At 41.9% G+C, this 15,333-nt stretch overlaps 2 protein-coding genes across 4 annotated transcripts; one reads left to right on the forward strand and one right to left on the reverse strand.

Annotated features, from left to right (window-relative positions):
* The first annotated feature begins 120 nt into the window (after positions 1-120).
* khdc4 (KH domain containing 4, pre-mRNA splicing factor) lies at positions 121-8,999 on the forward strand. 3 transcript variants are annotated; one of them, XR_012596155.1, is made up of 14 exons: positions 121-300; positions 935-1,118; positions 2,589-2,717; positions 2,816-2,895; positions 2,995-3,047; positions 3,137-3,315; positions 4,049-4,260; positions 4,359-4,419; positions 5,302-5,362; positions 5,464-5,756; positions 5,829-5,972; positions 6,556-6,640; positions 7,250-7,335; positions 8,236-8,999. XR_012596155.1 is itself a non-coding variant. In XM_074653507.1 (14 exons), the coding sequence occupies exons 1-14, from the start codon at positions 272-274 to the stop codon at positions 8,460-8,462; spliced, it is 1,851 nt and encodes a 616-aa protein (XP_074509608.1). In that variant the 5' UTR covers positions 121-271; the 3' UTR covers positions 8,463-8,999. The 3 variants fall into 3 exon arrangements, 2 of the variants coding, with proteins under 2 accessions (XP_074509608.1, XP_074509609.1); XM_074653507.1 differs by having other exon boundaries at positions 6,528-6,640; XM_074653508.1 differs by lacking the exon at positions 8,236-8,999 and having other exon boundaries at positions 7,250-7,393.
* A 229-nt stretch (positions 9,000-9,228) lies between these two features.
* LOC141778943 (NADH dehydrogenase [ubiquinone] flavoprotein 1, mitochondrial-like) lies at positions 9,229-15,129 on the reverse strand. The gene is made up of 10 exons (XM_074653512.1): positions 14,643-15,129; positions 13,069-13,151; positions 12,810-12,980; positions 11,769-11,952; positions 11,193-11,382; positions 10,862-11,074; positions 10,591-10,757; positions 10,416-10,497; positions 9,637-9,782; positions 9,229-9,484 (listed from the first exon to the last, which is right to left on the reverse strand). Exons 1-10 carry the CDS (start codon positions 14,733-14,735, stop codon positions 9,389-9,391), a joined length of 1,425 nt encoding a protein of 474 aa, XP_074509613.1. The 5' UTR covers positions 14,736-15,129; the 3' UTR covers positions 9,229-9,388.
* Between the last annotated feature and the right edge of the window lie 204 nt (positions 15,130-15,333).

Below are 15,333 nucleotides of genomic sequence, written 5' to 3' on the forward strand. Positions count from 1 at the left end.
TCACAGTCAAACTTTATTTGAGTAGACGGATGACAATATTAATTATACACAGCTTTTTTAATTCCACCTGCAGTTATGTTAAAAGAGCCGGCTTTTTGAACCGGCTCGTTTGCGACGACACATCACTACTACGTAGCAAGCAGCAGCATCAGTGACTAGCGACCAGCAGCAGCAGCAGCTCAGTCTACTGTGTGCTCAACACAAGTCAAAAGGAGGATTTTACACATTTATTTTAACACTGAGAGGAAAATTTCCGTTTGACAAGATATTGATGTCATATTGTGGAACCCAAAACGGCGGGTGAGTTTGTGAAAACGGGCTGCTTTTATCATTTTAACTGCGAGTATCTGGACTCACCGTTCTTAGCTAACGTTAGTCAAGGCCTATGGAAAGGAGGCTGGGTCACGCGTTATGTGTTTGGGGTATTGCGCATGCGCAGTAAAATCTGGCCGCACTCGTCGAAATTGAGCCAATCGTAACGCAGCTTGATTTACACTGCGCATGCGCAATACTCCCTGTGTCAAGACCCGTGTCCCATCCTCCTTCTGTAGGCCTTGTATTAGCCTTCTAGCTAGCTAACGATAGACAGCTATTTATGTAATCATGGCGGAGTGTTTGTCGGTTCAGCTCCGCACTGGTTCATGCTAGTTATCCTGTAGTTACATGTATGTTATATGAGTTATTTTAAAAGAGCACATGTGAGTTTACAATGTGACTTGATCACAATAAGACAAAAAGAAGTGAGACTATAAGAGTCTCACTTCTTCTTGGTCTATTTCGAAGACGTCAACAATAACAATATGTCAACAGCAGGTGTTTTTGAGGGGTAGCTTTAGGTTATACCAATAAAAATCAAAAGTTTAGTTCCCCTTTCTTGTCCTAATTCATGATATGTTTTCTCTGTCTTGTCGTTTTCTCTGTCCTGTCCTTCCAGCCGCCGCAGTAAATGGGACCAGCCCGGCCCTGGCTCCGGGTCCGGTGGGATGGGTGAATCTGAAGCTGCTCCCACCGGAGCTCTGGATGCTGCAGCGGCGGTGGCTGCCAAGATCAATGCTATGTTGGTGGCTAAGGGAAAACTCAAACCCTCGCAGATAGGCATCCCGGGACCACCTGATAAGGTAATGAGGAGCATAATAATATGCATAAGATATGGCTATTATGCAAGAATCTTTTAAAACATAATCATCTCTGATGCAGGACCATCATATGTTGGTAGTTGTGGGCAATATGTTGATATATAAGATAAGATATTCCTTTATTAGTCCCACAGTGGGGAAATTTGCAGTGTACAGCAGCAAAGGGGATAGTGCAAAAAACAAGATTGCATCAGCTAACACAGCAAAAAAGAGCTAAACAAAGTTTTACAAAATATTAACAATTTAAATAGAAGGGAGTATAAAAATAGGAGCAGTATATACAGTATTGACAATAAACAGACTATTAACAAAATTGCACAAGTGGGAAATGATATTGCACAGTGAGAATGAAATGAAATTCCACCTGAAAATATTGCACAGTATGAATTACACCAGAGTAGTAATATTGATAATGGTATTGCACAGTCATTATACAGTATAGTGCAGTTATTGTCAGTTTTTGGTGTGTAGGTGTTAGTGTTAGATTTGATAAATTTGTCAAACATGACCATGTTTTTACATATATATATATATATATATATATATACTTTAAATAGCATGGTCGCTATCCGTTTGACATATTCCAAGCCTGTGTGGCCAATGTTGCTAATCAATTTTATCCATACGGCCTACCCCTACTGTAGTTAGATTTCTCTTTGTTTAAAGCTCTATAAAATGATCATAATAATAATAATAATAATATTAACATTTATTTAGTATAGCACCTTTAATAGAACACAATTCATAAGGGGTTTACAAGAATACAAATTAATTTAAAACAAAACTATAAAATAGTAAAAACAATAAATAAAACAGCTGTTATAAAGACAAGCGCAAATCATGATGGAAACTACAGGACCCTTTTCTCATATCGACATACTGTATGTCACAGAATTCGTGCAGTTATCGAAAATGATGCGCTTAACTGCCTAGTTAATGTTTATCACATTGGGCTGCATGATAATGGGGTGACAAACTGAAAACAGCCATGTTCAGTTTACATTAAGCATTTCTGATAAAGCTCTGGGAGATATCTAACATAATTTTTTGTAGTGATAATCGAGAAAATATTTCCACTTAGTGGCCCATAACAGTTGTGCTGATAATAAAGATGTTCCTCGCCCAGTTTCCAGCATATATCTCTCCTAGGATTAAATTATCCCAAGAGTCATCATTCTGTTGTGGCACACGAAGCTATCGGTTGCAAATTCTTTGAACTCATCTTTCTCATGAGAATACTCCCGTCACATATCGAGTAGGTTCACCACAAATTTGCTCCCTCGACAAATTTTCTTCAACTGCATCACAATTTATATTATTATTAGATTCTGCAGTGTTATCACAATGTTAACACTAAATATTAGTATAGTCTCTTGCCCATATTTATTGACAGTGGCCACAGTTAATTTGGGGTGACACATACTTTATCTCTTGACTCCCCTCCTCTCTCAGGCTATAGGTGTTGGGAAGCCTCCGATGCAAACAAAGGCCAAAGATGACCTGGTTGTAGCCGAGGTGGAGATCAACGACGTCCCGATCACTTGTCGGAATCTTTTGACACGTGGACAAACGCAGGATGAGGTCAGCAGTAGCAATATGAACAATCATAGCTCATAGAATCAAGTTCATCACTAGCTTTGTGGAGTATTTATTGACATACTTCACCTATTTTTCTGCAGATCAGTAAAGTGAGCGGTGCTGCAGTTTCAACCAGAGGCCGTTACATGACGGGAGAGGAGAAGGGCAAAGCGCTTCCAGGGTGACTTCCCTCGCCTCTCTTTTTCAGATCATAAAAACTAGTCGACTTGCTGCTTTAATTATTATATGTTAAAACAACATTTCTGCTGTTTCGTCGCAGGGATCGACCTCTGTATCTGCATGTCCAAGGACAGACTAGAGAGCTCGTTGACAGTCAGTACTTTTTCACACTTCTTTAATGAATGTGTGTCTTTGTATTTATCATGTGATTAGACTGATGGTTTCTTTTCCACGTTCTCCAGGGGCAGTTAATAGAATCAAGGAAATCATCACCAACGGTGTGGTGAAGGCCGCAACTGCCTCGTCATCTTCCTCACCCTTCTCCCCTAGTGGGGCTTCAGTCACAGTTTACCAGCAGCACAACCCACCTCCTCCCTCACTGCCCCCAATGACCCATCACAAACCACACTATCAGTCCGGGGTAAGAATTGTTTCCTCTGGTCTTTTTACATCTCATGAACTAAGATGATGCTACAATGAAAAGCTTTGTATACACACACAATATTTGTACTTACCTACAGTAATGCATATAGATGTATATATGACCTTATATTACCCTCAGGAAATCCTTTGTCCCCCAAGCCATCAAACTGTACAACACCTCTCTGGGGACGAGGGGGACAAAGGAGGACGGTCTGCAGGACAGATAATGCACACAGTGCACTTTAATAGACTGAGCTACTGTTTAATTCTGCACACCACAAACGGCTCTAGTCTGCACCTTTATAGACTTGTGTTTACTGTATTCTACAAATAATGTACAGCTTTAATCTGCACTTTAGTCTATTTAAAAAAGACTACCTCAGTTCTTATCCCGCATTATACTCCATATTTTACATTTCTTAATCCCCTGGTCTCTACTGTATATCTCCTATATTTTATTATCCAGCACTATATCACTTTTTGCACTATATTCACATTTTGAATAGTCCCGTATCTCAGTTGTTACCCTGCACTATATTCATTTTTAACAGTTTTCTTCATCTCCTGGTATATTTTTTTATACTTTGTACTACTTACTTGTGCCTTTTTACTAACATGTTTGCACTATGGAACTGAGATGCTGGAAACTTGAATTTCCATTGGGATCAATAAAGTTACTATCTATCTATCTATCTATCTATCTATCTTTATGCTATCCTTTCCTTTTTTAGATGCATTATGTTCAAGATAAAATCTTTGTGGGCCTGGAGCATGCTATCCCGGGGTTTGTGGTTAAAGAGCGAGTCGAGGGTCCTTGCTGTTCGTACCTGCAGCACATCCAGGCTGAGACCGGGGCCAAAGTATTCCTCAGAGGAAAAGGATCAGGCTGTTTAGAGCCTGCTTCTGGACGAGAGGCCTTTGAACCCATGTACATCTACATCAGGTGGGTGCTCTCAGAGATGATTTCGGCTTGTTTAGTTTTTTGTTTTTTTTCAGTATCGTGGGCTCAGTAGAACTAAATTAAGTCTGTTCTCTCTCCAGTCATCCTAAACCAGAAGGACTTGCAGCAGCAAAAACCTTGTGTGAGAACCTGCTTCAGACGGTGAGTAATTTCCTGTTACTGTGAAATGTTAAGACATGATACTTTGTCCAAGTCTGTGCTTTTCCATTCCAACTACAATTGACATTCATTATAAGCGTATACAACTCCAAATGCATGCTTTGTTGGCGTATACTGCCATTTATAACTGGTGGGAGGAAGAGCTGGTTCACTGACAACCACCGTCATTACAACTGCTTTGAAATTTGGAACAAAACACCCGCACAGCTCAAATGTCCCAGGGATAAACATCAGTACAATATATACTAACTTGACTAATCAATTCTTAGCAATGAGTAATCTATAATTTATAAATCAATAGTATACCTTGAGGCCACTACTGACGTTTCCAAATTGTATAACTCTCTCTCAAACAAAATCATTGTTAGCAACCAACTCTGGCAAACAAAGCTAAAAGTTAGTGTAAAAACCCCCCCCAAAAAACATGCACTTCCTTGCGGCATGAATGTCGTCAATGATCTTAAGAGTTTACAGATGTGCCATTGAGATAAAAACCTATTCGCACATATCGGTTACAAAACTGTAGATAGTTGTGGTCTAAAGCTGTGGTAAAGAATATACAGAATACCTACACAAGTTTTAAACTATTTTGCTTCCTGTAGAAATTACAACAAAAACTTTAAGGCACAAGCTCAAGGGAGTATTTGCTTCTACCAGGATGTATTGATGAACGGCATTAGATAGTTTATTATATATAGTTTTAATTGTTATACAGTAGGTTTATACCATATTCTCTTCCATAACACAGTGATGTCACATTTTTGTGTTTGCTGTTGTCTCAATGATCACCTACAATAGTACATTTTTGTATTTTAGTTCCTTGAACCACAAACAAGCCTTACATACATGTTTCTCTTTCTCTAGGTCCATGCAGAGTATTCTCGCTTCCTCAATCAAATGAGCTCAATGATGCCAACACAACAGGGTACAATATAACCGGTTAACAGCTATAATTGCAATACAATGGATTGTAGAAGTCATTGGACGAGCCTGACTCGATCGGTTTCTCTCCCCTTCCTCCTCCAGGCTTTGCTCAGCCTCCGATGGTGAACGGGATGCCTCCGCAGCCTCCTTACTACCCCCCTGCTGGATACCAGCCAGGCTACGCCATGCCCGTACCACCACCTCAGCCTCAACCTGTCTCTCTATCTTACACTATCCCACCCCCTCTACATCCCGCAGCACCAGCGGGTGTGCATCCTCAGTACTCCCTCCCCCTTGCCCCCATCCCTGCTCCCGCCCATACCCACACCCACACCCTCGCTCCAGTGCCAGTTCCTGCCCCTGCACCTGCTCTGGCTTCAGGCACCATGCCACAGGTAGGACAGAGCCATCATAACCCACATGTGTATAGCATGCAAAGCAATAATACTTACTGTATGTCTCTGTAGACTCTTCCTCCTGTACCTTTTCCTCCATCGGCTGTAGCGCCACCCAAGGCTCCGCCTCTTGCCCCTCCAGTCAACCCACCACAGAAAAGACGCTTCACAGAGGAGGTGCCAGACGAGAGGAACAGCGGCCTGCTCGGATACCAGGTGATAGACGGCTCCTCCGCCATTACAACCCCTCGTCATTCTGCTGGTTTTTTTTATTGTTCACCCTTATTTTCTTTTCTCCACCTTGTGGCCCCCTTGTTTGTTTTTTGCCTTTTTGTTTGTATGACTACACTTTTACCTGAGTGCAGTGTGTGTCGAGTCACTTTGTTTCATCAGCCAATCATTTCCAGTCTCTGTCTTTAGCTGCTCTATTACTTCACCGTCTGTGATTTATCTACCATTTCATCCTTCCTTTCTTCAAATGTTTTACGTACACTGGTTGAAATGGCATGGCTTGCTGGTTCCTGTTGTTCACTTCCAGTTTACCCGTGTCTTTCTACTGGTAATAAGGAGATCAGGACAAGGTATTATTAATACTGATGAGCTTTAAGTATCTTTCATAGTGGCTGGGGAAAATGTCAGAGTAATCAGACATGTGGTAAGCTATTCACAATGACAGATATTTTTTCACTTGATATAGTTATCAGCTAGTGTCAGGACAGGGTTTAGTAGAGGATGTCTGCTAATCGCGCCTGTGTGTTTTTCTGCTCATAGCATGGACCCATTCATATGACTAATTTAGGTGCAGGCTTCCCAGTGGGCAGCCCAGAGACTACAGGACCCCCACCACAACAGAGTTCCTCTGGCCTGCCGAGTGAGAGGGACAGGTACACAGAGTTTTGTTACATTTGTTTACATTTTATTAAAGGGTAGGTCCATTATTTTTGAGTTTTTTATATCATTCTGTAGCTTCCTAGTGGTGTTCCTTATGTGTTCAAATCCGAACATGCACATTTTGGTCAATGTATGTATGTTTTAGCGCAAAAATGCTATTTTCTAAAGCCCTTCTAAAATATTTTTCCCGCTAGACATTACATGGGTTTCTGCAAACCAATCGATGCAGCGGTAGACCAGCAACTCCTGTGTTCTGCAAAGTAAAATAACTGTTTTTGTGAATGGAGTCTGGTCTGGTGGCTTTAAAGACCGCGATATAACGGCTTCAGTCCTGCTAACGTCCACAGCCACTTTACCTCGCCGTCAGACAGCCCTCTCCGACGGGAAACGGAAGCCGTAATATCGCTCTCTTCAAAGCCACCAGACTCCATTCACAAAACAGTAATTTTACCTCGCAGAATGCTGACTCCAGCATTCAATAACCTTATTGATTTGCTTACAAAACAGAAACCAGATGGACCCACCCTTTTAATTAAATATTAATATTGAGCAAGAGCCAGTAGGCAGAGTTAACTCACACCATTTCTCTCTGTGTTCTCCAGTCGGCAGCTAATGCCTCCACCGCTGCTGCCTGTGAATGGAGTGAGACCCAAGATGGAGGAGAGAAGGGCACCGCAAGGCCCCGTGGGTAAGGGCATTATCCTGTGGACTGACAAATCCCTGCCCAAATCCAAATCCACAGTTCCTGACTGGACTGTGCCCTTTATAAGCTCAGCCTGGATCTATTCACAGCCTTAATGCAGAGCTGCAGAGAGTAAAATGTAAATCCTGTCCTGGGCCACTAGACTGTCTAAATTTCAGTGGTTTTACATGAGATTGAAGAGGCGTATCTGTTACATAAAGCCCGAGCAGATGTTTCAAGACACATATATGGCTTGTATTTCTTTGGATTTTAATAATTAAGTTTTTGTGGCAGATTAGAGAAACAGTCACACTCACTGAGCCTCAAACTAGGCCTTCTTATGACTCTTCCAGGACTCTGCTGCTGTGACTAGAACCCTCCAGATAGTGAGGCGGAGCTATGACTCATCTTTTGTGCATTGTTTAATCCTTTTGTTCTGATAAATCGAGTCGACCATACCGTCCCGTTCTGATGACATCATCAGTCTGGGGTTGCCTGTAGTTTGTCTGCTTTCCTCACTAACGAGAACCTCTCCTGTTTTTGTGTTTTTCTCTTTTTCTCTGTGTTTTTCTTCTCTTCCATGTGTCTCTGGGGTGATGCTGGATTCTGATTGGGGGTGGGGCACGACTCGTCCTGTGACGCTGTCCTGCCGCTCGATTGGACGGCCCTAACGCTGTCGCTCCCCACCAACGAATGGCTGCCCCCCTCCTCTACTCTGCTGATAAAACTATGATTTAAATCTATTAACTATTTGTTTCTCCCAAAATGTGTTTGGAATAATGAACCTGTCGTGTTTGAAACATGCTGCCGCTGTTGTTTTTTTTGTGTGTTCTTTTTTCTCTACCTTCCTCCCCACATGTGCCACCTCTTCTTCTCTTCTGCGTGCTTCCCCTCTTCTTCTTTCAGAGCCTTCGGTGAAGAGATTGAAAACAGGTTTGGTGGCATACACCGGCGACTCCTCCGACGAAGAGGAAGACCACTCAACCTCTAAAGCCTTAGGGCCAGGTAACCCTGGGGCGGTTCCCCCCACCTCCTCAGGCTGGACACCGGGCTACCGCTGCCCTCCTCCACCACCCCCTCGTGCTAAAACACAGCCACAGCAGCAGGTTATGCCTTTCTGGATGGCACCCTAAAACAGGAAAAATGTAACCTGTGCCGAGTCTTACAGGACGTTCACCCAAACTGAGCCTGTCTTTTTTTCCATCATTCATCACGTGGATGACTCTTAACAGCTACATGGTATTTTAGTACTTTGGGTCCAAATGAACATACTAATGTTTTGGAAAACTTTGTTTCTTTTGGTGCACACATTATAGTTTGAAGATGAACATTTGCGGGACTGATGCTCAAACTATTTTGTATAGATGGTCTGCCTCCAGTTTTATTTGGAATGATTTGAAAACCGATGCCAGGTGAAGTGTTTAAATCTTGTGTCTTTGTAAAATCACAAGGCAATGATGTTGCACGTCACTGACCACTTTTCATTTGATCCCTAGTACAGCTTTTTGTACTTTTGTCCCCTTTCCTTTCCTTTCTCCCTGTCCAAATCAGTGACACCATCCTTTCCTATTCTGGTCTTTTTGTACAGATCATATTGGACTAAGATGTAGTAAACCTATTGAATTTATTTCATGCTTTTATGAAATAAATAAACTTAATTTATTGCCGTGTTTGAGCTTGTGATTCTTGCCAACATGTATTTTTACTTATTTAAGTCTGTTTTGCCACACTTCATCACAAACCAAATCAATTGGCTGTCAACAGTTCTGCCTGCCAAAATAAATAAGGGATTAAGTGACCAATTTGCTGCAGGATTTATATTACAAAAAATAGAACCACTCATCCTTGCATGAAAATTCTCGAAAAACATATTGCTTGTGAAGGTTTTGCAATTATAACTTTTAAACTTGGAAGAAATTTAATTTTAAGCGTAACTGTGCATTCTTAACCAGTACAGATATATTTTCATATTTAAAAACAATGTTAAAAAAATATGTGCACAGTGAGCTTTTATTACTGTTCTGAAGGACTGAATGCTGAAATGGACACCTGCACAGTTTCAGATCATCTCAATCTCTGGCGCTCTCGGAGGGTTTTTCTTGTTATACTGAGAGATGCGGCTCTCCATGACGGGCCGGAAGTGGCGGATCAGTCCCTGTAGATGAAAAGTGAAAGGTGAAGAAGAACAGAAATGCTTGTTAAAATGTAAATTGGTACTTGTTTGAACTTGTAACCTCAGTCAGTGTTTCATTAACTGCTTCATGAGTTGGACTGGTTAAAAAAAAAAAAAAAATTGAGAGATGTCACCTGCACAGGCCAGGCGGCTCCGTCTCCCAGAGCACAGATGGTGTGTCCCTCTATCTGCTTGCTCAGCTCCCAGATCATGTCGATCTCTGAAGTTGCTGCTTCTCCTCGAACAAACCTCCACATCATTGTATCCATCCAGCCGACTCCTGAGGGGGAGGACAAAGAGGAAAGGTGGATACAACAGCAAAGTACTCACACTGAACCAGGGTTATTATAGTAAACTAAAACAAAAATAAGCAGCAAAAAATATTTTTACTGAACTGAACTAAAACTAAATACAAACTATATCCTTTAAGAATAGCATGACGTGGTTATTACCAATGGATTCCTTAGGTTTTTTATATTTTTATATGTTAATCAACCCATTTGGCAGTACCTCCACGGCCCACGAGGTGGCGTTCTGAGGCCTCGGCCCAGTGGTTGAGAATAGCTGATTTATAACATCTCTCCCAATTCATTGTCTATGGAGCAGATCCACACCTTATACTTTGACTAAATTTGAAGTTTGAGTTTTAGCACTCTAGTTTTTGGATTTGGTAGAGAGTTGTTTCCTATTTACTAATATTTTTTGGACTGTCTTAGACCATAGGAATAACGTATGAATTTTGAAAATGGGCGTAGCTCACATTTCAGGCAGCTGTGATTCCAATGTGAAGGTACTACTATTGTATTCATGATGATTTTTTCAGCTTCTATCTTACTGAGGTGTTACGGACAGGCATATGACTATTTTAACCTATTAAAGAGAGAAAAAAGGCCACCAAAGTGTAGTTCCTCACCCTCTCTGCAGGGTGTGCACTGGCCACAGCTCTCATGTTTGTAGAACTCGATCAAACGTGCGATGGCTCGGATCACATCAGTCTGGGGGGAAAATACTCAGATTATCTTTCCAGACTGATTGTCACGGAAGATGCAGTGTATTCTGTTATGTACATTATTCAGGGATCTGTTTACCGATTTATCCAGAACTATGATGGCAGCCGTTCCCAGTGCCGTCTCTGCACGCACCAGGTCATCGAAATCCATCAAAACATCATCGCACACGTGCCGAGGGATGATGGGAGTCGAGGACCCCCCTGGGATCACTCCTAATAGATTGTCCCAGCCGCCCCTCACTCCTCCTGCACCAATCACACCAAAGGAGACAGGAAGTCATGTCGGCGTTTCATAAAGTAAACCAGCATCAACACAGAGGTGGACTGTAAACACACACACACACACACACCTGCGTGTCTCTCTATTAGCTCCCTCAGAGGAATAGACATCTCTTCCTCCACCGTGCACGGTGTGTTCACGTGACCGGAGATGTTGAACAGCTTCGTCCCAGAGTTCCTCTCCCTCCCAAAGCTGGCGAACCAAGCTCCGCCTCGACGACAGATCGCAGGCGCCACGGCAACCGTCTCCACGTTGGAAACTGTCGTCGGGCATCCAAACACCCCTTGAGGGAGAGAGATGAAGCAGTGAATAATCACTTAAGAACTACATTGCAGTTTCTTAAATCACTATTAACCTCATTAGGACACCAGATGTAGGAGGCTGTAGAGCTTCTGCCTCACCTATGTCTGCTGGAAATGGCGGCTTGAGTCTGGGTTTCCCTTGTTTCCCCTCAAGAGACTCGATGAGGGCCGTCTCCTCCCCGCAGATGTAAGCTCCGGCTCCCCGCATCACAAACACATCAAAGTTAAACCCAGAGCGACAGGCGTTCTTCCCTATCAGCCCTGCTTTGTATGCCTCATTAATAGCCACCTGTTTGAAGAGTAGAAACAAACAACACTTACTGTGCGTTACAATACCCATACTAACATACTATTTAATATGCCAGAAAAATATTTAGTACGTCCCAAAACATAGTATGTCAAATGCAGTACCAGGATGTCCTACTACATCCAGTTGCATTTTGCAGTATGCAAGCCAGCATGCTTTTCTGGCTATTCTGACCCACAATCCTCTGATATATGAGCAAGAGGGTCAAAATTCAAGGCGCAATGTTATGACAAAGCAGTATGTCCTAGTTGTACTGCAGTGCATACTAAAAGTAAAAAGAAAAAGTATGCGATTTGGACTGTAGCCACAGTCTAATTCACACAGCATCTATATGGATTGACAAGTCACTCAGCTGTGCCTTTGCATACCTGTAGATTTGACGACTCGTTGTAAAACTCTCCTCTGATGTAGATGTACGCAGCACGAGCGCCCATAGCTCTCCCGGCGATCAGGCAGCCTTCTATTAGCTTATGGGGGTCGTGACGCATTATCTCGCGGTCTTTACACGTCCCAGGCTCGCCCTCGTCAGCATTCACCACCAGGTACTTAGGCCTTAGGACACAGGAAAGAAGGAGACACTCAATGATACATAGTGTGTGACATTTTGGGGAATCTATCAGCAGAAATGGAATATAATATTCAGAACTATGTTTTCATTAGTGTATAATCACCTGAAGCTAAGAATCATTGTGTTTTCGTTAGCTTAGAATGAGCCTTTCTCTACATAGGGAGCGAGCCCTCTTCACGGAGTCCGCCATGTTGCTCTGCCATATTTCTACAGTAGGCCAGAACAGACAAACCAAACACTGGCTCTAGAGAGAGCCTTTTGTGTTTTTACATTACCTGAAGGCCACCGTAGTTCTCTGACACGCTTGTGAAACTGAGGTAATGTGAGCCGCAGAGTGCTAAACTGTCACCTACGAAACTGTCTCCAAGACATTAAGACTGGTTGGCTCATAATGACCTTCAGTTAAATGAGGTCAAGACAGAGATCTTACGTTTTGGCCCCCCACACATAACCACTGTTATTGCCCGGGACCTCAATCAGACCACATGCAAAAAAACTGGGTGTTTTATTTGATGGTAAATTAAGTTTTATCAGGCAGGTAAATTCTGTTGTCAGGTCCAGTTTCTTCAAACCATCTCCAAAATCATGCATTTCCTATCACCCTCTGATCTAGAAAGAGTCATTCATGCACTAATATCATCTAGGCTGGACTGTTACTCCTTGTTTGCTTAGTGCTATATAAATAAAATAAACTTGAAACTTGTGGTACCGCCAGCTGCCGTCTGACTTCCGTTGCTCCTAAAGCAACCACACCACTAGATGCTGCCAAATCCTACACACCGTACCAATAAGTGTCTCTGACAAATGTTGATTGAATGTAGATTTCTTTTGCCTCTCCTACCTGCCGTCGCTGGGTTTGTTCATGAAGCTCCACTTCATGCCGGTGGGGAATCCTGCCCCTCCTCTTCCTCGAAGCCCTGAGATTTTCACCTCGTTTATGATCCAGTCTGATCCCTTCAGTAGGATCTCCTTAGTTTTATACCAGTCTCCTCGATTGAGAGAGCCCTTGAGTCTGAGGAGGGAGAGAGATGAGCAAGTATTTCTACTGAGTTTCAGGTCATTAGATTGGAGAAATGTTTTTTTTTCTTTTATGTTATTACCTCCAGTCATGCCGGCCATACAAGTTGGTGAATATCCGGTCTTTGTCACTCAGAGGGCCAAATTTGGTCTTTTTTGGCTTCACCTGGTAAGAGAGAGGAAGATAAAAGAAAAGTGTGATTACATAGAGTTGCCATCACTTAAGGGCTGCAAGTCACGATTATTTTCATTATGCAGATGTTTTTGATTAATCAATTAATCGTTTTGTCAAATATCCGAAAATAGTGAAAACTCCTGTTATAATTTCCCACAACCCAAGGTGACGTCTTCAAATGTATTTTTTTGTACGTCCAACAGTTTAAAGCCGAAAGATATTCAGTTTATTATCGTTTATGACAAAGAAAAGCATCAAATCGTCACATCTGAGAAGCTGGAACCAGCATTTTCTTTTACGTTTTGTTAAGAAATGATTAAAACGATTATTCTAATATCGAAATAGTTGGCAATGCATTTCCTGTCGATCAAACATGATTGTTGCAGCTCTACAGTGTAATTACAATGTTGACAAAATACCAAAACCTAGAATGCATTGTATGAAAAATCTATATATAAGAGGCCTCCCATATATTTTGTTTCACATGTCAATATCTGGAATTTTGTGTTCTGAGTTTGGAAATGTTCTATAATTTATATATGAATTAGTGCATCTGATTTGTGTGAATTGTCTAAATTTGGGGAATTTTAAATTAATTAAAACATTTTTTTTTAATTCCAACTGTTTTAAAATCACCACTGAATGTTAAATTAAATTAAAAACACTTTGTGACAACATCTGGGCACATGGCAAGAACCAAACAGACCTGAACACCACAAAATATAATTCTGAATGTCTCCAATACATTTCTTTAAAATCATTAAATATAGCCTCTTTCTGTCCTTTTATATCATATAGAATCAAATGAAAATATTCAAGCCCAAATTGAACCAAATTGATCCAAAATAGCTATTTAAGTTATTTTATTTCACTCTGTACTGTGATGTTTGGGACTATTTCTTCTGTTGATAATTGATGAGTAGTTCACTCATATTGTATACTGTGATGTTTAGTTCTTTGCCGTATGCTTGTTTGCCCTTCACAATATGAAATATTTGAAATAAAAAGCTAATTAAAGAACAGCATCATGTTCATCTCATGTTCAACCTTTGTCCCCAAGGCTGTCCTGCTCCTCAACTCCCAACCATCCCTGTCCCTCTACTCAGTATACTGCACTATTTTAAGTATTTTACTAGTATTAGTACTATATTAGTATCACTATTTTTACTTTTAAAATGTTTCAAAATTTCCTGTTTTGTGTTGTTAATTGTACTACTCTACGAGCCTCTACAATTGCCCCTCGGGGACAAATAAAGTGATTTGAATTGAATTGAATTGAATCTCTGTAGTTCTATTGGATAATCTCCTTATTTGACTAAAAACACTTGCTACGTGACAAAACTCTCCTATGCCTGTATATGAAAGTAGGGATGTAGGCCAGTGCACTGAGTTGTACAGTATATTGCGGTGTGCATACTGTAGTGTGAGTCTATGTGGTGTGTGTGTGTGTGTGTGTGTTGCAGTGTGTGCATGCAGGCCTACCTGCGGCTGTGCTGCTGCAGAGCTGTAGGTGAGACGCGGAGCGACATGACGCGTCACAGCTCCCCACATCATCCGCCGGGGCAGCATCAGCATCCTGCAGCAGAGAGACACCCGCACCTCCAACTCTCTTCACACTGGTTCAAACTCCTCCAGAGCTTCTCCGCCCACAGCCTCCCTTTGACTTCTAGTACAATCTAATCGATTGGTGAATCCTCCCGCTGTTACCGGAGCTCCGCTGTGAGACCTGCTGCAAATTCGGCTTAATTAACCTAATAGGATTAACGAACTACGTCATATCCTGTCCTAGCTGCCCGTGCGGCGCCCCCCCACAGGTCGCCAATCTCTCACAGGTGTGTGCGTGCCACGTGCACACACACATACACACAAACTGACAATTAATGGGTGAGTATCTGGGTCACCAAGAGGGGCTATCATCAAGGGACTGTGTGCATGATTTACAGGCTTATAAGCGGATTGTTAATGTGAAGATAACCACTAAATATATCCATTAATAGCCACAGACTAACCCATTTGACAACAGGCCTTTTTCACAGACATTTTGACTTATAGTTAAAGCACAGGTGTTACCAATCACATTAACGATGGCTCTGTTCCATTTAAGTGGCCCACTAGTGTGACAGTGTGACCGCGTGCACGACAACAGGAACCTGAAACAGAAGCAGCTAAATGG

This window comes from Sebastes fasciatus, chromosome 12 (genome assembly GCF_043250625.1).
Source record: "Sebastes fasciatus isolate fSebFas1 chromosome 12, fSebFas1.pri, whole genome shotgun sequence".
Lineage (NCBI taxonomy): Eukaryota > Metazoa > Chordata > Actinopteri > Perciformes > Sebastidae > Sebastes > Sebastes fasciatus.